Below are 24,213 nucleotides of genomic sequence, written 5' to 3'. Positions count from 1 at the left end.
AGCGGTATCTTCTTGTATTACCCCCAAAGCTCCACAATATTTCAAAAAAAAAAAAAAATGCACATTGGACACGTCACGAGTGTAACACAGAGCAAATCAACAGGCATATTTGCACTTCCGAGTAATTTAAAAACATCAAATTAACCTCATATTTTGAGGTTACTTGAACCCGAGCAGAACCTTTCCTTCTCATACTGCTGCTCATTGGAGGTTCCTCTGGACCATTTTCTACTTAAGATGTTATAGGTATCCTCTCTCTCTCTCTCTACCTTCCTGAATGATCTCTTAGTGGAACTGCAAGTTTGTCATCCAAGCCTAAAGCGCCTATCAAGTTGGAATGGATTAGCTTGCCTTCAATTAGTTTGTTGCTTGTTGCTTTCTCTTTCTGTCCTTACCTTTTCTCACTCTTTATCCCCCGAACCTAGCTGGGACATCAGATAACCACCTTTTCTGAGCCTGTTTCTGCAGAGGTTTGTTACTGTTTTAAAGGAAGTGTATCTGAAATAGTTGTGTGTTTCTCTCCTTGAAACTGCTATTAGATATGTTGAGGGCATCCTATAAATAAAACTGAAACAAATAGGATCAAAAGAAACAAAGACTGCATTATATTAATTATAAGTTGAAACAAGGTCTTAAGAATGTGACCCAGTGTGACGGTGGTACAGTGTGATGACCCGTAGCCACACAATCTGATGTACAGTGAAGCGCACCACAGTGTCGGCAGCTTTGCTATCAGTCCAGATCTGCTTTGATTCGAGCAGCAGAGGGACATGTGGGAAACCAGTGTCTGTTCTGAGATAGTCGCTGATCCCAGCAGATCTCCAACTGTGATTCTCCTCAAACCTGCTGATCAGCGCAACGTGTTGTACAAGAAGTTCACTCCTTAATGCTGTGAAGGTGATCGTAGGGTATCAAGGTGAACAGACTGCTGGTCGTGCTCTTGTAACTAAACTGCTGGGTTAAACAGGTTTTACTGTGAATCAATTCGTCCACTCTCTGTACCACTTCATCCAATTGAGGATCACAGACAGTGGAACCGACGGCAGCTAATAATGGGCCAAAGGCAGAATGCACCCAGTACAGGTCACTGGTCCATCACAGGGCAAACACACAGAAACAGACAGTCACACACTCGCTCACCAACTGACCTTGAACTTGTGTTGTTGACGTAACTCTTGCATGCACAGTGAGAACGTGTGAACTTGACTCAAAAAGGCTCCTGAACACAGAGTAGAGCTGAAGATATTCTCACTGTGAGGTGAGGATGAAGATCTGCCTCAGAAAATACTCCAGTTTCCACAATTAAACACTATCCTAACAGTCATTTCCTCTGCTTGACATACATGTTCTTTCTCCAAGCTCACACTTTCTTATCAAAGTGCCAGCAGGTAAAAAAAGAAAGAAAAAAAAAGCAAATATTGAAAGATGTTTCAAAGACACAAAAAAAGAGAAAAGTTTAAATAAAATCATATTTATTTTACAAATTTGCACAATTATGGAATAGTGGTGAACACTCACACAAGTAAACAGCTAGTTATGTGTGTAGCCTGACACACTTGTCTCGAACCCACTCACTCACACACACACGCACGCGCACACACGCATCCACACATGCACACACAAACACACAAAGGTACACACACTTACAAAGCATTTTGCTTCCTTCCTTCAAGTGTAAATCAGATCAGATTTTGTCCATCCTTCCTGTTTTGCACATTCACAATGCTTCAGTAACTCAGTGTCTTTACTCTAGCAATCGAACATATAAAAAGTGAAGTGTTTAATATACACATAGAAGTGGGTGCAATGGCGTCCCGTTTTCATCACAGATGGACGCTGGTGTTTCCGGCTTGGTTTACATTTTTATTGTACGTGATCGCCGCTGTCGTCGAGAAACTCTACGGTGAGAATGACTCGTACAAACAGGATCAGCTCTCAGACCCTCGATATGCCTTTAAAAGTGGGGGAAATGACATCCCACGACTTTTAACAACACAATTCATACTTTGCTGGCATGATTTACCATCTAACTTCAGGCTTTGCAGCACTGACTTGGTTGGTAGCTAACATGGATCAGCCATAACATTATGATTATTATTGGGTCGGTTCCCTTTTTGCCACTCAATTCTGCACTAAATTCTGATATTGTGCCATCTTTCAATCAAACCAGCCTTATTGTCTGCAACAGTTTGAGCAATAGTTGCTTGTTTGTTCGATCACACCACAACTTCACCCTCCATGTTCATTGATGAGCTTGACAACGTAATCAACTTTCCTTTTCTTGGACACTTTTGATAGATACTGAGCACCACAGACTGGTAACGCCCCCACAAGAGCTGCAGATTTGGAAATGCCATGACTTAGTCAGCCACCACAAGCTGGTCCTTTTTAAAAGTCCCTCAAATCCTTGCAGTTTTTCATTTCTCTGCTTCCACCTACTTCCTAATATATAAGAATAATATCCCACCTACTGACAGGTACCATGACGGAGATTATCAGTGTGCTTCACTTAAATAGTCATAATGTTATGGCTGGCTGTGTATTGCAAGTAGATATAACATTGAAAAAAACAAACAAATAAAGGAACATTGACAGTGAGACCTCATAAGGCCGCCGTTGGCTGCTCGGTTTTACACGGTTGTTTCAGCATTTGGTATATTCGGTGCAGCGGAAGTGTGTTGAACTTTTAAAATAAGCAAAAACATATTAGACAAAAGGCTTTGATTGTCCCCACGCAATTCTTTAGGAGGAGACACCTCCCTTAATATCATACTTTTTTTTTTGCTTTTTACAGTTATATTTTCAATAAGGGTAGAATGTGGAAATTTCAAGTGGAAGAGAGGGACTGCAAATGGGTGAGAAGAGGAGAAGTCAGACAACAATAAAGTGAAATCTAGTGAAAAACGTAGAGGAGTCTTCAAAATCTTTCCCCTCGGTAACTTTCCAAACCTCACGTTGACCTGGACTGCAGTTCCCATAGTGCATCTCTCCCAATTATCCGTGAAGGCATGGAAAACCTTTTTTTTTTTTTTTTTTTTTTTTTTTTTTGTCCCCTCCGGTTGTGGTGTCGGGTTTATGAGAATAGACAGAGTGGCACGATCAGCTGACACTTTTACAGTTTGGCTTGAAATGTGCTTCAGCCACAAAAAAAAGGTGGTGGTGGGGGGGGGGGGGGGGGGACTGGATGAGTAAAGCAGAAGGTTTGTGAAGGTTGTGAAAAGCAGTCTGTGACACCGGCTGTGCAGCGGGGGGGGGGGGGGGGGGGTTCAGACCTCCACCTGCCCCTGGACCAGATAGGCCCTGAGCTGCTGGGCTGCACTGACGATCTTCCTCTGATGTCCGAGAAGATTCACACCGAGATTCTGGACGTCCCTGGAGGAAAGATTAGATGACTTTGTAATGCATTTCCGAGAGGATTATTTAAATGTATTCATTGTTTAAAATCATTGGAATACAAATGAAAAGTGAAGCTGATAGTGCACTTTTTTCCCCCTGGATTTCTTATGTCAGCTTTTCAATTCATTATTACACTATAATTGCTTGATGCTTTAACTTCTGTCCCTCAGACCAGCCACCTTTACAGCACAGCTATATAGCTATCTTCTTGATGATCAACCTCTCGGAGGCCTCTACATGCAGCAGGTTGTGTTTGTAATTTGACACCAGCATCGTCACCTGGCTGGCTGCGGCTGGGCCTGTAGCAGCTGACCTTGTGGAGCAAAATATAGCAAGTGAAGAGTTCACAGTATCGGGAATTCTGAGATTTTCTAGTCAAAATATTTTTACTTAAACACAACTTGACTGTTTTGGTGAACTCCACTCAAACGTTAAGATTTTAAGATACAACGTGAAACACAATGTAGTAGCATGGTCTTTGCAGTGGTTTGAAGGGCAAACGCAACCTCTGCCCTCATCTTTCGAGGCCTGTGAGTTAATTTCCCCAAAAAATGTTAAATTATCAGTTTCAATAATAGGAGGTGGTTGTAATGGGATTATTCTAAATCAAACAAAAATGAATAAATGTTGATTCAATCAACCTAAGTTGCCTAATGAGTTATTTGTATTAGATTAATAGTTACAATTGTCAGAAACTTATGGTAGAAATTGTTTAATCTCATTTTGTCCCATTGGTACTGTTGATAAAATGTTCCATCTGCCGTCAAATCTCAAAGAAGACAGCCAGTCTCATGACTCTTGATCGGCTTTTTAAAGAAATTATGTGGCGACTTCACAAAACACAACTCTCAAATCACTGCAATGAGATTCTGTACTCACTCCATGGTTAGCATGCTGACGCTGTCTAACGTGTCCAGGTGCGCTCGATCAAACTCGTCCTGATATCTGTCCATCCTGAGCGCCGTCAGCCAGTCACTGACTGTGGCCACTGATGATAAGTCTGTGGGGGTGGGGCTGAGCAGTGGCTGTGAGCAGCTTCTGTAAATGTCAAGAATGAGATCATCAGAATCCCTAACTGCAGCAGGTCGGACATCACCTGCCGCCTCCGAAATGCCTCGCCGCAGTCGTTTTGCAGAAGGCGCCGTCTCACCGAGTGGGCTCGGCCTTGAGGGAGGCCGGATGCCTGATGAGACGATCCAGAGAGGACAGCACCGAGTCGAAGCCTGGACGGTCTCCTCGATCAGCCTGCCAGCACTGAAGCATCAGAGAGTGGAGGGCAGGGGGGCAGTTGTGGGGGGCCGGGAGGCGATACTGATCTGCTACTGCCTTCATCACCTGCAAATAAAGACAGCCAGGCTTTAGACATTAGTAGGGCGAATGGTACTCAGACTCTTGTGCAAGTGGCCTTCATGAAAGGTCACTAACCACGAGTGCTTAAGGGTGACTAAGAGAAAATTATTCAAATTTAAGCCGTCTGGCGTTTTGTCACTGTCTAAATGTGTCTGTTATGTAACCGAGAGAGGGGGGAGAAGGGATCAAGTGCATTTTATTGGTTCAAGTTGTTTTAAGACTTTCAACACTTGTAGATTTCTCTCCTGTGTTGAGACTCGATAGGATCAAATAGCAACAGTTTACATTTACTTTTGTAAATTGATTTTGGTCGATTTGAAAATTGGTTGCTATTCACACTGTTTTAAGAAACAAGCATTGCGTCAGAAACCATAAAACATATTCAGCCAAGCAGAAATACAGTGACAGTGACTTGATATCGATTGCATCATTTCATTATAGGCTTTCCCACAGCGCAACATGACCACATTTTAACCCCAAATTAATATTTGAACTGTTTGCATTAATTAAATTAAGACCTGCAGCTAAACCTCTCCCCCTTCAGCGGTAAATGCAACATGAAAGCACTGATATGATGCTTTCACTTTAGATAAATCAAGCATCCTCATTTGCAGAAATACTCTGGGGAATAGGTGAAATCATTGCTCATCCAGTTCTAACAAAGACAATGATGAAAGGAGCTATGAAGAGTTGGTTGACAATGTCACCGCAGGGCTTCTTTGGTGAAAAAACAGCTTCAAAGAAATCTTGTGAAAGATCCTATAAGAGTCTATGGGAAGCCTGGTAATGGAATGACTCCAGGGCTTAACAGGTCAAACATATGTGCTTTTTTAAGCCACTGCTGAGCCGCTTGAGGCGGCGAGATGAAGGAAATTCGAGGCGATAGACAACCTTTAGCCCTTGACCACTGAGGCTCATCGGGATTTTTATTTACAATAAACGACGGCAAACTCTATGCGAGAAACAGCATTGTTTGCCTTTCTTTTTTCTTCTTTAAAGTACATCTTACACTGAGTAACTTCTCCTTCTCATGTAGACAACCTCATTAACACTCACTTCTTGATTGCTCATGTCCCAGTATGGACGCTCTCCATACGACATCACCTCCCACATCAGGATGCCGAAGCTCCAGGCGTCACTCGCTGAGCTGAACTTGCGGTGTTGAAAAGCTTCCGGTGCCGTCCACCTCACAGGAATTTTACTGCCCTGAGACCAAAGGGTGGCATTGATAGTGTTACAAAGACTGAAGCGGCGAGTGGACCACAGAGAAAAGATCCCAGTGAACCAGAACGTACCAGTGAGGCGGTGTATGTTGGTATATTGTGGTCCAGACCCCTCATGAGCCGCGAGAGGCCAAAGTCAGACACCTTACAAACCAGGTTGGAGTTGACCAACACATTTCTGGCTGCCAGATCTCTGTGGACAAAGTTTCTCTCGGAAAGGTAACGCATCCCCGCGCCGACTCCCCTGAGCATCCCGACGAGCTGGAGGACGCTGAACTGGCCTTCATTCTCCTGAAATCAATCAGCAGAACAGTTCTTTAGGCACCTTGTGAGATGTTTGTGACATGCCAAAGAGAAAACCTCTGAAGGAAAAACATAATAGGAAACTATATGGTCAGGAAATAAATAAAGTGAAGTGACATTATTCAATAGGAGAAGTCGGCACGTGTGTAACTGGTTGAAAGAGGATGAAAGACAGACTTCCTCATATAATTAGATAGTTTCAAGTTAAAAGACATTATTGGCAGCAGCGGAACTCTTTGCTCATGTGGGGGAGTTGAGTATATAAAAGAAGTAGAAATATATGTTTGAAAATATAAAGTAGTTACCAATTATTATCATTATTTCAGTGGTAGTCACCGACATAAAAGTGTTCTCACCCTGAGGAAGCTGTCCAGGGGTCCGTTCTCCATAAACTCAGTGATGATCCTCTCAGGGGGGGTGCGGGTGATAACACCCTCCAACTTCAGCACGTTGGGGTGGTCGAACTGTCCCAGGACTCCGGCTTCACTGAGGAACATCCCCTTCTCTCTATCGGATGCGCCCCAGCGCAGAGTTTTCACTGCCACCAGCACTTCCCTGCGGCCGAGAGGACGATAACGACCCCGGGAAACCTCCCCGAACTGGGCTGGAGTGCAGAGAGAGACGATGGGGGAGATCAGAGTCACCGCAGGAAACCAGACAGGATGGAAATACAAGGTGAGGATCAGGCGTACCTGCGCCAATGACCTCCTCAATCTTCAGGTGAGTGGCATCTATCTCACGGGCAAATTCTTTGACCGCCTCGCTGGGGTCCTCATACGTGGACGGATCCACATAATACTTGACCCCTCCTGGAATAAAACAATTAAAATTGGAAATCTTTAAGGTTTATTTGTTATCATGCACAGTGGACAAAAGGGAATGTATATATGTGAAATGTATATTAGCTGCATTTATTTCAACAAAATCAAATATATTTAATACTTTCCATTCAAACTCAATTCATCATGTCATCGATGAAAGGCCACTGTGTGACATTTGATTACACAAAGGATGCCAATTTAATTAAACAACTTGTTCTTTTTAGCCTTCATAATATTAAATGATTTAATAAGTGTTTGTGATTGCTAAGCAATTTAATTTTTTGTTTTTAGATTTAATTGAATTGAGAATAAATGTATAGTTTGAAACACATCCAGACTCACCTCTGTTACTGATGTACCTCTGGAGTCTGTCACTATACGGACTCTCCCTCCTCTTACTGCCGTGTGAAAGCAAATCATTTCATGAGCTTAAACCAGATCAAGGAATATCATTCATATCCAGCGTATGTAGGTTTTGACCACTTACCTGCGAAAGACCACCACAACTATAATCGCCGCGACCACAAGGAGAAATGCTGCCCCGCCCATCACCGAACCCACCAGCAGAGGAAGTCGATTCTGGATCTGCTGTGAATGTTCTTCTGGGGGGGAGAAGATACAGATCATCATCTGTCATCAGCAAGAGAATCACGAAACATTCAAGTGTGTCGCAGCTTTAAAGAAATACAACAAATGCAAATATTCTGACAACATATCACTGCAATATGTTATATCTAATAAATATGTCTGTGGATGAAGGGAGGGCCTCTGATTTTAAAATGTCAAGCGCTTTGTGCTGCATTTTAATATATGGAAAGTGCTTTTAAAAAAATTATATGTTCCTTTGATTCCATCCATCTTCTACTCTGCTTTCTACAACTTTGAAGACGAGAGCTGCTCCCAGTTGACTATAGACTATGTATGCAAAACACTTTGAACCGATTTAATATGTGGAGTCAATTTATCATAGATAGATGGACTGAATGGAATAAATGACAGCTTTAGAAATTGCTCTACCAATACTTTGCAATCAAGAAATAGCTATAACAAGAAAATCCATAAAACTGAATTTGCATTTCCATTAAGACAATAAGTCTCCCCGTCTCCCGCTCACAGAATTTATTTTATTGTATTGTTAAAGTGGTGGGCAGCGATGACTTCCTGCAGTGGCTCTTATTACAGCCTCTGAAGTAACCGTAAAAATCTGACCGGTGGGTCAGGCCGAAGATGGGGGTGTCATCCATGATATTTAGCAGTGTGTGCAGCAGCCCTCTCTCTATATCAGACCACAGCACGGACCACCAAGTCTAAGAATTACTGATTGCTCTGATTTGTGTGCTATATTTCAATGAGACACTGTGGGTTACACTGAGATCATTGCTGTGACTTATATATACTTCGTTTTTAGACAGTGAGGGCAAACCAGATTACTGAGAGAAAACACACACATACACACGCCAGTAAAAGGACAAGTTGCTCTAAATATGGCTGCAGTGTAAGTTACAGTGATAACGAACACAGATTTCTCAGTCGTGAATGTCCTACCCAGGGGCAGCGTTGTGAAGTAGATGGTGTTGCTGTAGGGGCCGAAGCCTCGTTCGTTCCGAGCTCTGATCTGGAAGGCGTAGATGGAGCCGGGAATCAGGGCGGTGACGGTCACCGTGTTGGTCTCACTGAAAACACTCAGCGCACTGTCAACGTCTGAACCCTGAGGGACACAGAGGACATGATAAAAGTGAATTTCATCCCACGTCTGTTGTAGTCAAACAAGACCAACATGCTCAAATACGTGAACCGTGACGTCTCACTTTGTCATAATATCTGAGTTGGTACTCCAGGATGTCTCCGTTGGGCCGGTCCGGCTGAGGCCAGGAGAGAGTGATGGAGTCTGGAGCGCGGCTCAGCTGGTGCATCATGGGAACCGTACTTGGAACTGTGGGGGACCAGAAAGGATTCATCAGCTCATAACTATTGCTGTGCTCCTACTTAAAGAAAATATTTTTTTTTTAAAACAAGCTTGTCATCACTTTATGAAAGAGAGCAATTTTTTTCAAATATACATTTGCTGTAAATCCATTACTTTTGAGACTAATTTATGTGAGTGTGAGAATGAAAGGGGTTTATTTGTGTGCAATCCGGAGATCATTTAACTTCCACCAAAATTGCTGCTATCCTGAGAGATGTGAGACATCGTTTCAGAAGCTTTCAAAAACACTTTTCCAGTGGGAAAATACATTGAAGAAGAAGGAGACACTATTCACCTCCCGGGTTCATGAATGCTGCTAATAAATCAACACAGCTGTGTCAAAGTGACAGTGACCACATGGGGGCAGTGTCACAAAACTCAGAGAGGCCCGTCTCTGTGAAGCTCGAGAGTGGAGTGGGAGTTTTTTTTATGGAGCACTGAGCAGGATCTGGTTACAGTCACTACAGCAGTTAAAGGAAACTTTAATCAGCGGACGCTGCAAGCACGCATGAGAGAATTCCAGACAATTTAGGTTCATTGAAAGTTTCTTAATGTTGATTTTGATTCTTAGAAAAACTGTATAATGGAATAATTGGTGTGCACAATGCTCCATTCTCCTCTCCTCCCCCCCATCGACTGTTTCATCTCTCTTTTCTGTCTGTCTCTTTGTCCTCCCATCTCTCATTTGTTCCTTTCTTCCTGCACAGTGACTACAATGAGCTCTGACAGGATATTGTAACCTCGAGCAACCTCCTGCCCAGAGAGGAGAAGAAAAGATGGAGCAGAAAGGCTGAAAGAGAGGGAATAGGGGAGGTGAAAAAGAAAAACCCAGACAGACACACACACACACACACGCACGCACGCACGCACGCACACACACACACACACACACACACACACACACACACACAGTATCTACGCAAATATCGTCCTCATCATCAGAGCATCTTTCCCTCTTTCATCTCATCATTTTCATCCTCTCTGTCCCGTACTCACCTGACTGGCTGGTGGTGAAATTGATGCTGGTGTATCGGGCAGGAAAGGGACTCAAAGCCGACACCTCATTCATGGCCTGCACCTGTCAACGTGAAGAGCACACAGATGTGACATTCATAGGCTTTTTTTTTTTTCCATTTCCATTTGTGACCTGCCTCAATGTTTGAGAAACAAAGACGGACACTGGCAGCGTTGGCTACGTCGGGGCTACAAACACCAGTAAATGGAAAAAGAAAAAGAAAAATCGTCCATTATCAATAAGAAATAAGCCATGATTTAGTGGGGCTACATCAAGTTAAATAATAAATGTTTGTGAGTATTTGCTGATGTGAAACTATGAAAATATTCAGCACAGAGAAGCTGCCTCCTCATAAAGATGCCGAAACCCCTTTCCTAACCCGAACCCCTAACGGGCTCCAGTTATTCAGTGGAAACATCCATCGAGAAGCGAGATGAGCAATGAGTGCAGATAGGACAGTAATGGTGATGAAACAGTCTTTTTAGGCAGTTTTCACAGCACCTGTATGAGATAAGTGACTCTGGTCAGCAGGTTGTTGAGGGTGACCTTGGTTTGTTTCAGATTGGACTTGGAGGGGCTGAAGGTGACGCCCTCGCCACACCAGGAGCACGCCGCCGGGTTGGTGAAGGTGGCCGAGGGGCAGATGCGACACACCACCCCATACCACACTTCAGTGCGTCCGCCCATGTCCAGCGGAGGACGCCACCTTAATGAAACGCCACCGTCTCCACTCTCGTACTCCCAGGTTAGAGACACTGGAGCAGATGGAGGAGCTGAGGAGGAAACAGACAGACAGGGAGGGTGGGAGCGGTTGAACATACATAATGTAAGTGGACGACACTTAGATGGGAGCATCTGCTAAAAAGTTTAAGATATGATAGAAGCTGCATGCTGGCAAAGACATTTGTCCAAGTATAAGTAATGGAAAGAACTTCATGACACAGTGAGGGGGTGAGGCAATTTTAAACTAAGTGTGCTCAGAAACTTCATGCTGAACACATTTTCTTTGTCGGGGCAATTTAAAGTATAAAATTTCCATAAAAGGAAACTGGATTTTCCTCAACTGCATCACTTGGTTCTCACAGTCCGACTGGATGACAAATGACTCCATTGAGGCCCCTTGAACACCTTCCAGAGAGTGCGGGGTAAACAAACAAACAGACAAAGCTCACTTGTGCAGGCAGAAGAGTTGGCATCGTTGGACGACCGGTAAAAGCCGCTGCGACATTCACACACACTCGACCCCTCCTGGCTCGTTCGGCTGTTGGGTGGACACACTGAGCAGGGAGTAGAGCCTGATACCGACTTGAAGTAGCCCACCGGACAAGCTGCAGAGCAGAAGGAGACACAAGAGTGGTGGAGTTTATTCACGGTGCACAATCATGTAAATGAAGTGATCATTACTCCCGGTGAGGCAGCCGGGTTGAGAGCTCGCCTGACAACAAGGACTATTGAATATGGCTAGCGAATAAAGAAGGGAAAATAGACATGATTATAATGCAATTGCTTACACCAAAGCTAAAAAAAACCTTTCTTGCACAAGTTTCAGTGATGTCAGCAAAGGCATGAGCCACAACTGAACTATCCTCAAAAACTACACAAAGAATATGTTGCTTTCTATCTGCTTTTAATTGCATTGTTATTTCCAGGATTGTCTTCACAAAATATCTACATTTTAAGCACATTTATAAGACTGAATGAAAGTATACATAAAGTGCTCCAAAGTAATTTTTTTGTAGTTTTATGTATGGATTGGTTTCACAGCTGCACAGATGTGCAGTGGATAGCACTCTCGCCTCATACTATTCTTTCTATGCCACAGTCTTTTTTTGACTTGAGGTTGCATGTTCTCCTTCTGCACAGCCTGCTTTTTCTGGAGTGTCAACGGATCACAGTTGAACGGGAGTTGCTTTCATTTTTAAAGGTTTCAATAATGATAGAAATTGTGTGATTTCTCGGCTGTGAATTGAGACTTTTAAACAGCTAACGGATTACGCGGTACAGTGCTGGCATGGAGGTTCAAGAACCGAGCTGGTGTTTGGAGATTTGCAGATTAGTATCCTATTGATTGGGATTACCAGTCGAGTTAATCCAGGTGATGAATAGAATGGGCTCAATGCAGATTCCACAAGGAATACTAATAATACTATTATTACAAGCAATACAAGATATTGAAGTATCAGGATTAGTGAGTTTACAGATCGACAGCTGACAAACAATATTTGCCATATGTCCTCTTACTCATTTGTTCTGAAACCTTTACTGAACACACAGAGTCGTCACCATTTCTCATTCGTCACTGAACTACAGACGAATGCAACGGCAAGTTTAACCATCAGTATTTCCATGACATCTTGGTTGAAGGTTCAAGAAGAGATGGAGACTCAGGAAACTGTCAGATAAGTTTGTTGTGTGAACAGTGACTATAAACCTTGGTTCCAGGTGACATATTCATCAATAACAGGATCTGAATGCAAATGAAAAGACTGAAAAGAAACAGTAAAATGTCGGTGGACAAACGAGCATCTGGTATTTATTATAGCAGTTCAGCACACATCAGACTTTGTTTTAAGTAGAGAGTCTTTGTGAATGGCTTGACTCCGACGAACAATATAAAAAAGCTTTTTTTTTTTTTACTATACTTTGTCCTTTCATTGTGTTGGCCCAGAACAAAGTCACTCAGCAGAGGCTGTTTCTGAGGTTATGTGTCAATTGCAGCTCTGCTTGTGGTGGCCTTTGGTTCGAAAGTTCATCCCAAACACAGCAGTCTGTTGTTTGTTGTCGGCTTTTCCCCGCTCTATCATTTCCTTGTGTCTACAGGGGAAGTGGCCCTGCGTGAGCAGAAAGCAGCAAAACCACCATTCAACCACACAGGAAAGGTCAAACTGACCCCGCATCAGTGATTGGAGGAGCAGATTTGCTCCTCATCAATACCACTTTCGGATTGCGTCAATATTACAGCACAGATTAAAAACAGTTCATACACTTTATGACATTTCTTTTCACTGTGCAAATAAAGAAAATTATTCTCAAAGTGACTTTATGAGCTTTTGAAAGCACAAACCCAAAGTGTTTGCAGTTGGATGTCATCACCCAGGACAGCGAGCCCCAGAGTTCTTGTGTTAATGTGTGTACGCACGTGTGTGTGTGTGTGTGTGTGTGTGTGTGTGTGTGTGTGTGTGTGTGTGTGTGTGTGTGTGTGTGTGTGTGTGTGTGTGTGTGTGTGTGTGTGTGTGTGTGTGTGTGTGAATCAGTGAATGTTTGATGACGTAAAAACAGGTTGAGACAAGTGAAGTGTTTTTCTGCCACAATCTCAATGAAGTCCCAGACTCCAAGTTACAGTAAAACTACTACTCTAAGTCACTATTCATTGGTAATGGAAGGACTGTAAATGTGTTAAAATGTTCTCAAATGACCATAGCAGAGGAACAGACACCCAATCATACAATTAATTTCTATTCACCAATGAACCCAACCAGGACCCCTTTAGATTGTGAAAGGAAACTGAATAAAATGAACATGGAAACGAGCCAGAGTCACAAACCTTCTTTCCAAAAGTAATAGTACAAAATAATGCTCCAGGACTTTCTATACCCATAGAAAGCTACTTTGATAACATCACCTCCTATTTATGTAAATTATAATTTATGTCTATGTCATATAGTCGATCGAAAAAGTTTAGAAATGAAAACGACTAAATTGGATGTGCACACTGTTCATTTGATCTCTCAAACTAAAACAATCACCAAAGACAAAACAGGGACTACTTTAGTTATACATTATTCATGAGGAGTATCCGGAAAACAAGTAATGCAATATGCCAGTAATGTAAAATTAATTAAGGTTAAAGCAGGATCATATTTGTTTCACTCTTCTAAACACACATAAACCCACTGAAATACCATCTGAACCTGTAGGCTGTTATCCTGAACCGACGCATTTTACGGTGGAAAGTCTGTGAAATGTGCCAGTTGTTAATGTCAACAGGACGGCCGAGCGCCGAGGTTCAAGGTGACTGACACGCCGCTTCATGCTGCTGCCTGCCAGCGACCTCAGCGAGAGCTCGTCGTGAGCAGGATTATGAGAATATTGAGTCAACTGCCTCCAGGATGGTCTGCTGCCATTTTCACACTGTGTGCCGGTGCATGCTTCTCTACTGGTGGAGCTCTGGACCCGTTTGCATGCTTATTAATGCGAGGACAGGAATTGTGGTTCCTATCTGGGAGATGAATCCATTTTTGGAGAATGTAGTGGTTAGCTACTTTCACCTTAGGAAGGTCATGGAGTCTGAGTCACCAACTACTGTTACTGAGAAACACAATGTTGATGTTTTGTTGAACGCTTGTGTTTTCTTGTCAGCACCAAAAAATGCGACCAACATGTAGAACCACACAATGTTTTACTTGGATATGCGGATTAAGACGTGGTTGTCTGAGCCGAGCATAAAAGGAGCCGCGTGTGTGCAGTATGCACAATTTAGTGAAATGAAGGATATAAATCAATCTATGAATAGAAATCAAACCGATGTCGCAGGAAGGCTTCAAAACTAGTGCGTGCAGTGTGTCGCGTGTGCCTACCTGAATCTGTGTTAACTCAGGCCACTACATCGTTCAAAGTGGTGTTTCTTTGCCTGCGAGCCAAATACAGAGTGTGTATTTTCTGGAACAGAGTGGACTTCTTGTATTTGAGCCGATAACACCTGACCCAGGAGGTTAGTCCTCAGATATGTGTTAAAGTGCTTTGTGGGAGCACTGCGTGCTTCTTTATGGTCAGAGGAGGCAAATCCCTTTGACCTTATTTATATAACCTTGTCAAAAACATGTAGCATGTCTGAAACTCGCCATACTGTATTGGTGTGTGTGACGCATGTGCATAGGGGATGGCGATGGCAGAAGAGCCCAGGAGGAGAATAAAGGAATAGTCAAAGAGGAAGAGTGTAAGAATAAACAGATAAAAGGTTTTTTGTGTTCTCACTTGTCTCAGAGAGCTGGCTTCACTTTAAAACAGGTGTGAAGAGGGAGAATGGAGGCACCCAGTAGTGAGGGGACGTTAAAAAAAAAAACCACAAAGGGAGACTCAACTAGCCCAAGGAAAGAAGTGAACATGAAGACAAATGGCAGAGGATGGTTGTACGATGAACAATGTTGGATTATGTCTATAAGAGGAGGCTGATGGATGAAAAAAGGAGGAAATGGAGGGAGAAAAACAGCAGGAGAGCGCTAACAGATGAAGAGAGGGGGAGTAAAGCCTCCTCCATCTTTTATGTCCCAGTTGCACATTACCAGACGTGTTGTCGTACGAATCTGACACAAAACATGACTTTGCTACAAAGCCCCTCATCACCAGTACTATAAGCTCCAGCTACAACTCTTCCTCCTCCTCCTCCTCCTCCTCCTCCCCCTCCCCCCCCACCCCCTGCCCCTGCGGCTCCACATCCACATCATCCACCTGATTACAGCAGCCAATGAAAGTGCAAGCCCTCTGCCCTCTTGCTTGATCCACATCCCCCACCTTCCATACCCCCCCACCCCCACCCCCACCCACCCCCCTCCCGTTCCATCATCATTCTCCCTTTGAGCTATATTGCAGACAGGCCACCGCCACTCTCAGAAGAGAAACAGATGCCAAGAGTCACAGTGAGCATGCATCGAATAAAACCAACATTTAATCAAACATACTACAGTAAAGGGGATCGAAGTAACGTTGAACGAAAACTGCTTATTGAGCAAAACACAACACAGTACTGGGCTGTGAGGTTGAAGGTTAGCCTTGATAGATAGATAGATAGATAGATAGATAGATAGATAGATAGATAGATAGATAGATAGATAGATAGATAGATAGGTAGCGATTATGACGAAGTGCATTCAATTTAAAAACAGAAAGAAAGACAATAGCAAGGAAATGAAATGAAAAATTCTAATGTTAACATTATACTTTTCTATGTAGATGGCTGACCTAATTTCTCTCTTTTCTCTTGCCCTCGCTCTTTCATGCACCCATTCCCACTATTGGCTCCCAGCGTAATCTCTCTCTCTCTCTCTCTCTCTCTCTCTCTCTCTCTCTCTCTCTCTCTCTCTCTCTCTCTCTCTCTCTCTCTCTCTCTCTCTCTCTCTCTCTCTCTCTCTCTCTGAAAAACACAAACACAACATAAGCCCGGTCACAGATGCGACCCCACAACAGGAGAGATGAGTACACACGGGTCAGACTGTAAATCCCTTTTCAATTTGTTTCTCTCGTCTTCACTTTCTCTACATCCTGCCATTGAGTTTGTTTGGCCCGGGAATCAGACGTCATACCTCCTCTGATGACTCCCATTTCCAAAGTAGCCTTTCATGGCTGATTATATTAAACATATTTCAGAAATTGATGGAAGTGCAGCGGTTTGTAGGTTTTCCGTGATCATTTCATTTTCTTAAAGGTCTGGAGCCAATCTGAGGTAGATGGACGGGATGAACCCTGGACACGGCGCCAGTCCATCACAGAGGAAACACAGATAACCCATTCACACATTCGCATTCCCATCCAGGAGCAATTTAGGGCCACCAATGAACCTCACATGCATGTCCAGGAGGCCCAGCTTGCAAGTGCACGTACCACTGCACAATATTATTTTGAAAATATTTTTGATTTCCATGACTTGTTGGTGAAAATTATATTGAAAACATTAAAATAACTACAGGAAATATTTGAGTTTATATGTAATAAACCTGAATCAAATCATAAGGAAAATGATTTTTTTCTTGAATATTGTAATATTCTGTAGCTGTATTGTTTCATGATCAACATTTTTTTTCCCCCCAAGTACCTGAAGAAAATCCCCCCGTGCACAGGAGAGACATAAAGTCCCCACACAAGGTTTTTTTTTTTTTGCTCTTACCTAATTTAGTGTCGATATTGGTTCACAGGGGGATTTATATAACAGAATCAATTTGGAGACTGTCATCTTATTTTGTAAGCGAGATTTGTCTTGTCTTTGACCCACTGGGGGTTTGTTGGGCACAGTTTACCTTTTCTACTGATGGAGGAAGATCAATGGATTCAAACTCGATTTTAACGTCGTTTCGGTGACCTCGGGCGTCACAAATTCAGGTGAGTCCAGTGACAACAGCCCTAAATTCTCATCAACCTTTCGAATGGTTTCCTGACCTTGTCCTGATAGCGGTTGCTCATTCGACGGTCCCAGAGCTGCTTTGTTATCCAATTTGGAATCGTGTTTGGATCGTCTCCCCTCAATCCTTCAGGGAAATATTGGGATTTGTAGCTTCTAAATGCGGCTCTGTTTTCATTATCCAGGCCTCCTAATTGTGTCTCTTGGCTGTTTTGGTTTCAGAGAAATTGAAATTTTTTTCACTGCCAAAATTGACACATTGAGAGTGATGACAGAGAACCACAAAAAATAAAGTTCCAAGCTGGGGAGCTGTGCAATGATCTGCTTGATGCGACTCTTCACAAAACCTGCAACTTCCACATTGTTTTGTTTTTTTTCCCCCTCCTTTGTTGTAACTAAGAGTGTTTCTCCACCATAATTAAATTCCTTGCAGCGAGAGGCGTTTTTTTGAAACATCATTTATACCACCGCACATACTAATGAAATTTGTAATTTAGCCTCGTGATAAAAAGAGTTATCATTGCACAGCCCGCTCTGATGACCCAACGCGCTCAATAAATTTCTTTCACAAACAATTGATTTTGATGTGGTTGTGTGTGTTTGAGCTGCTTTATCATCCCAGCCTGGTGACACCCCCCCAGCAAGGTCCAGTTCACAGTCAATACTGTGTGTCGCCAATCATTTCATTGAGCTGTTTTTTGTTCAAAGCTTGACCTTTATTAATAGTCTGGAAAAGCAATAAAGTGTCAACCCTGTTAATAGGTATATTTGACATATGGCAGGTAATGATAATGTAGAAAACAACGACCAAAAACCACAGAAGTTTTATGTGAGGGGGGGGGGGGGGCTGTTGATGACTCGGGTTTTCTCCCGCAGTCCAAAACAGATCTGACATGAGTTGGTGTGGCTTTAGATTCTATTGATTGTGACTGTAATGTGTGTTTGCCCTGTGATGAACTGGTGACCAGTCCAGTGTGTAACCTGACCATGTGACCCAGCATATATAGAGGATTAACGAAGGGATGGGAAAACACTTTGGACTTGACCTATTACAGGTGCAGCCCCATGAAAGGGAAAAAGCTCAAAATTGCACACATACATGTATGGAGATTGATTACTTGTAAGAGCTCAGTGTGGCATCCAGTCACTCCATAGCAAATTAAAAACAAACAAACACGGAAACGATACAATTTCCAGCAGACAACTACCGTGCAAGCAGGGTCAAGTGCATGCAATAGTCTTATTTGAATACAGCGGTTTGCATGTGATGTCACTCATGGTAATATTTTTGTTGTGCACCTGCAGAACACACGCAAATTAAAGGTGCTTGAGCGTCAGACAATCAGCTCCTGCTCTTTTCCCTCATCCCCAAATGCTGCTTGACGCCACAGTGTGCCTGGGGATGGTTCATGGATGCGTCTGTACTGAGAGGGAGGGCTCCGGTTCACAAATTAGGACAAATTCACATACTGAATATTTCAGGACACAGTTGCATGCCACGGAAAAGTAAATCAACATGGCTTCAAATTAACTCAAAAGCCCATTTCAGCTTTCGGCACTAATCTTTGTCCCGAATCCTCGACAGTGGCTTAGAGAGGAATCAAACAAGAAGGAGCCGCTCTCAGGATGACGTGCGGTCAACTCAGACCAGCTCAGGGAGACCGAAACTAAAAGAGCGTTTCATGTTTGGCTGAACAGGTGTAATTGTGTCTCATGCTCAGTCACGTTCTCTGCCTCTGCGCTTCCCTTGTGGGATGCAAATGTCAAAAGGGAGGAACGACCTTATGCTGTCTCACAGAAAAATAAAATAACAGCAGACAGACGTTACTCGTCGCCCACCTCTGTCCTTATCATTCCTCAGAAGCCTGAAGACAAGGTTGTTGGTTGTTGGTTTTTTTGCATCTGCAGTTGATTCCTGAATGTCACTCTGATCGTGTCGATGCTGAATTCCATTTATGACGGGTGTCTGATAAACAGCTTTATAAATAATTAAGGAATGATCTTTTAATGTCAATCTGCCAAAACAACGGCTGTGTTTTTGTAAGTGTCTGATGTTTCAGTTTATCATCAGTCCAAATGGCGAAGTGTTGTTTGGATGTGTCTGAAAAACCAGAATGATTAAATATCAGGCACGGGGCAGAAAAACTGGGATGTGTGATGGGTTTTCTCCTCTGATGTACAGTCATTTCAACAGATTCATGTTCACTACCATAAGTGATGAGAGTCACAAATGCTATAACTTCCCTTTTAAAACTTTTATTTTTATGATTGTTATGTGAATTTATGTGGAAAATTTGCAGTCTGAATCCTCTTACAGTAATGATTTCACTAGATTGCTTCAACTCGTTCATGGGAGTGGGGCTGTGTGTTGAGAGACGTGATGAATTAAAGTTTTCCACTCCCACACACAGTCCTGCCTCCGCTGATATGATTAAATTAACTTCTATATTTCTAGCAGCTCAGTTAATGTTTGGCACAGCAGGACTTTGCAGTAAATGCTAATATTCTCACCAAAAAAAATAGCTAACATACAGATGTAAGGGGAAAAACAAGGGGACAACATCCCATCATCTTCGGTCATCTTCATCAGTGTGTTAAGCTGCTGTGTACCTTTCCGAAACTGACAATCCGATATTCACACTTACTTCACACTCGACCAGCTACATGCAGGTGAGAAAAGAATCACAGTTTCAGCCTCTTATTCATTTTTTTTTTTTTTTACAGTTGTCAACTATTTCTGTCACTCTGCATGTGTGCAGCATGAGTGCAACACTACAAGTGTCAGAAAGTTGACGGTGACACAAAGGGAAAACGTCAGCATGATTATATGTGCAAGATTTGATGACCGACCATCTATTCAGCGTGTGAGTTATTTCACTGAACAAGTGAAAACTGTTCAAGGATTAATGCCTTTGTCAGGGTTAATCCACTGGCGACACACACAAAATCTAGTAGAAGTTCCAACTCATAAGAACCCGTGTTTTTATGAAGAAAAAGTCACACCGTTTATTTTTGGGGAGCTTTTTCAGCCGTCACTTTATATTTGTGACGAGGAAACTGTGTACAATGTGGCCTCCATTAAAATGTCTACATAAAACCTATACTTCACACTACATTGGAGCTTCGTAAAGTTAAGACAAATGGAAGATACTTTAAGAAGCCAAAGGTACAACCGAAATCTATATTCTTCAACATGATTTCATCTGATGAAAGTAAGATATTCACAAAAATACATTCTGAGTTGTGATTTCCAAAATAACAAAGTTGAACTAATGTCTGAAAAATAGATATTGTGTCACGGAACCTTTTAATATGATCTGAAAAATGAAAATCGAATATAGGACTAGCTTTTTTTTATATTAAAAACCACCATAGTTAAATACTACACTTTTGATCTTATTTTACTGTCTTGGGTTTTTAAGTCTTTACCACATTAATCCACTTTAGCAAATAAAGAAATGCATTATACAAGAATCCTTAGGTCTAAAAATAGAAAGGTATTAGTGTTGTGTGTAGTTAAAGGCAATCATTTAGGGCTGATATTCATTTCCCTATGAGACGGAGACGTGGGACCCGGAGTCCCCTGTTTGTTCCTTAAAATGATGTCTTGCTTGAGGGGCTCAGGCTGTGCAAAGCAACGTGTTCTCACATTTATACTGAAACAGCACACACTGTACTAATTCACTTCAACAGCAGGTGACCTCAAACAATTCACTTGAAATAGTGGCAATGATTGCAATTTGTCTGTAACGGAGCATTATGATTTTTTTCCTTCTGTGTCTTTGGCGTTTAAAGCAAAATGATAAAGTCGCTACAGTTGACAAAGTTCAGCGCTCCACTTTATGATTAGAACAAGGATCGGCGACTGTTTACAAGCCGCCGCGACTGCAATGCTTGTTAACCATCTGCCTCCTTTCTCTGCAATCCCGGGGAGCCAGGGGAGACAACAATGTAATGATGCCAATCTACATCATTAGTCAGTGAAGTGATCAACAAAACATAATCATGAGAGTTGGAACAAAAAGCAGCGTGGGCAACACCGTGTTCGAGCATTCATAGACAGTCGGTGGAGGTCTGTGCGCGGCACAGTTCCGAGGGACTATTTGTCAGTCGGTATCAATCAAATGCAGACAAACACAAGTGGCGGCCGAATGCAGATGTAAAGCAAATGTGCACGAACGCATTTCACAGCTGACTTGGCAGGGCTGGAGGATTAATTGTGCTCCCGTTACTTAGACTTGAGCAATTACGTTCATTGAAAGTCCTGTGAGAGTGCAGATTTTTTTTTTTTTTTTTAACTGTAATTCCTGCAATTTGAGCCCCTGAGACACGCGCGGACCAATCGGATATCAGCGTCACAGCAAAGCGCCCTCACACGCTCACTCAGGGACTGAAGCAAGACTCCATGCATCTCCCTTCACGCCCTCAAATTTCTTTCCTCTCCTCTCCTTTTTTTTTTTTTTTTTTGCCAGCTCAGTTCTTTAAGTCATTAACTTGCATCTTCTTATCTTTCACTCTCACTCCATCTCTCCCTGTTTCCCCTCCACTCTCACCCCCCCTCTCCCCCTGCGGTTTCTGTCACTTGTTCACAGACGAGTGGCCATTACATCGCCATGACCTAAATGTGTCACATCCCTCCCTCTATTGCTCCCTCCCTCTCTGCCTCCTCCTGCTCTCTCCCTATAGCCCTTCCTGTCCGTCTGGGAGTCTCTCAAATATCTTCCTTCTTCATTTTTATCCCGTACTTACACCCACTTTAAGAAGTGTGAACACTTTTCAACCAGTTTTGGCATCTGCCGACTTCAGCAGTATTTTGCGCCGTCAGATGTGTGGTGTTTTATTAATGCCTCTCCTTCTCCGAGAGCACACGGGTCTGCAACCTGCGCCTCTGAAGCCGTGTGCAGCTCATCAGCCCCTCTGCGGCGGCTCCCCGTAGCTTTCAAAAACTTACATTTTGTTCTTACTTTTGCACCGCAGACAGTCTTTAAAAGAGACTCTTCATCTTGAGGTTCAATGTGACTTCATTTCAGGTGTTGAGTTTCCAAACCACTGGCGTAAGCTCGCCATGAATACAAATAAAGAAAAGTTTAGGGAGAAAATAGAAAGTTTCCTTCAATGTGGATGGACTCATTTACTTTCATGTACGATTAGTATATAGGCCTAAAACTAGAACGGCTAAAAGGGCTGATCAAAGAGCCGAAACGGCTGAAATAACAAACATCGCTAAAAATAAATCAAAACTTATAAGAGGTAAAATAGCAAAACTGCTGTACTATCTTATAAGTATAGTTCAAATTACAGCATAGCCGTCTCATGGCACTTAATGACTACAAAAAAAATACAAACAGCTAGAATGACTAATATGGCCATTTTGATTATGTGTGTGTCAAATGTATTCCTCCAATTAAATTCAACTTAAGGTCACTGTATTTATTAAGGCTACATTTTAAATCATTACTTAGTGTTAAAAAGTTGTTCTTACACAATTTGTTTTTGTTTGCACTGATATACCAATCATTTAATTTAACTTGACAGTTCTGTTTGTTTTTGCCCCCCAAAAAACAAACAGACTGTATAATACTTCTTCTGACATGTTTTGCACCTCTGCACAAACTTTACTTGTGGCAAGACGGACTCCTTTGGTCGTCCAGGGTTCAGACCCCTGCTGCATTGCTGAAAACCCACAGCGTGAATACAAGACTGTGACTTGTCTTCTCATCGCATGTCTACCTGACCCGTCTGCCCTGGTTCGTGTCTGGTCCGCACATCAAACACATGCAGCACATCAGAGTGACAGCAGCACCTTTCAATATTGATCCAGACACTTCATATCTTTAGAAATAGCTGGAAGAGAACTGACGATAAGTCAGGTTGGCCCCAAAGCGTTGACTGACTATAGGGGGTCTTTTTGTTCAATTGCATTCACTTGAACTGAGTTACAAACACTTTTTGATGTATTTGGGGATCTGGGAGAAAGAAGAAAAAAAAAGTTTGATGCAGCAAGGTTAGCTTACAGACTTATTGGTAGCCACAGTTCAATAGCTCTGGTCTCATGAATCGTAACAGGAGACACATCTTTGACCAAAAGGCAAATGTTGAGAACAGAGTTTGAGATGTGAGATTCAGAACAAAGCCGACCAGGCTGTGGGAAGCAATGTTTTGGGCCTATGAAGCAGCTCGGAGCTGGACTCAAAAGATTTTTGAATATTGTCAGTTCACAAGAAAAAAGGATTGTTAGCTAAATAAAATCGGATTCATTTGATCCAATGAAATATGAAGAGGAAATGAACAAATATGGGACGCCAAGAGCCAAATTAATGCAGCCAGATGGGACACAAACCTCAGAGGAAGATGGAAAATCTTCACTGAAATGTGAGCGAAGTAAATCCAGATCTGACTGAATGCAGCGTCATCTTAGAAGACAAAGCGTTGAGAAACATTCTCGCTCTATGTGCAAATTTAACAAAGTAACAGACATCAGACATAACTTGGTGAACCACTGGAAACCGCAGCATAGCACTGTATCAATACGAGAGACCATCTGTTAAAGTGATGTTGGTTTGATGAGAGTGAAAACATTAATTTGTCATCAGATTGTCAGCTGTTATCATTTTTAAGAAATGTTTTTCTCTTTTAGTCTTTTCCAGAGGCAGATCCCTTTGTGCCTGCCAGCTATACAGGACTACACAAATAGCTGACTCGTTCCAAAATGGCAAAACACAATCTTCTTTGTGCTGCAGCCATTCACTTTAATGTTTCTATCAGACCTCTGTGCAGCAGTGAAGCTGTGTGTGCAGATATGTATCAGCTCCATTGTGGTGTAATGGATGTCACCATGACCTCACACCAACAAGGTTTCTTTCTCGGTTTGCATGTTCTTCCTGTGCTTGCAGGGTTTTTTTTATGTTGGTATCCTTGCTTTCTTCCATGATCCAATACTAATTTGCCCAAATGTGTGAGTGGGTGTGTTATTCAGAGCTGCGAGGGATGATGGCCGTGATCGGCTCCATCCTCCAGCAGCCCGAGTC

The 24,213-nt window shown here is 42.6% G+C and overlaps 1 protein-coding gene across 1 annotated transcript in view; it reads right to left on the bottom strand.

The window, feature by feature from the left end:
- Positions 1 to 1,498: 1,498 nt before the first annotated feature.
- The window catches only part of ephb6 (eph receptor B6), a 44,898-nt gene continuing 22,183 nt past the window's right edge, over positions 1,499 to 24,213 (bottom strand). The window contains exons 6-19 of the mRNA XM_080500851.1: positions 11,247 to 11,402; positions 10,576 to 10,847; positions 10,056 to 10,137; positions 8,902 to 9,026; positions 8,639 to 8,801; positions 7,581 to 7,695; positions 7,436 to 7,491; positions 6,965 to 7,081; positions 6,629 to 6,876; positions 6,042 to 6,260; positions 5,803 to 5,952; positions 4,547 to 4,731; positions 4,276 to 4,434; positions 1,499 to 3,372 (exon numbers count right to left, since the gene is read on the bottom strand). Of these exons, the coding sequence (XP_080356977.1) occupies positions 3,267 to 3,372; positions 4,276 to 4,434; positions 4,547 to 4,731; positions 5,803 to 5,952; positions 6,042 to 6,260; positions 6,629 to 6,876; positions 6,965 to 7,081; positions 7,436 to 7,491; positions 7,581 to 7,695; positions 8,639 to 8,801; positions 8,902 to 9,026; positions 10,056 to 10,137; positions 10,576 to 10,847; positions 11,247 to 11,402 (2,153 nt within the window). The 3' untranslated portion in view covers positions 1,499 to 3,266. The remainder of the gene's footprint in view (positions 3,373 to 4,275; positions 4,435 to 4,546; positions 4,732 to 5,802; positions 5,953 to 6,041; positions 6,261 to 6,628; positions 6,877 to 6,964; positions 7,082 to 7,435; positions 7,492 to 7,580; positions 7,696 to 8,638; positions 8,802 to 8,901; positions 9,027 to 10,055; positions 10,138 to 10,575; positions 10,848 to 11,246; positions 11,403 to 24,213) is intronic.

The sequence above is a fragment of the Blennius ocellaris genome (genome assembly GCF_963422515.1).
Source record: "Blennius ocellaris genome assembly, chromosome: 8".
Classification (NCBI taxonomy): Eukaryota; Metazoa; Chordata; class Actinopteri; order Blenniiformes; family Blenniidae; genus Blennius; species Blennius ocellaris.
This window is presented reverse-complemented; position numbering and strand designations above follow the sequence as displayed.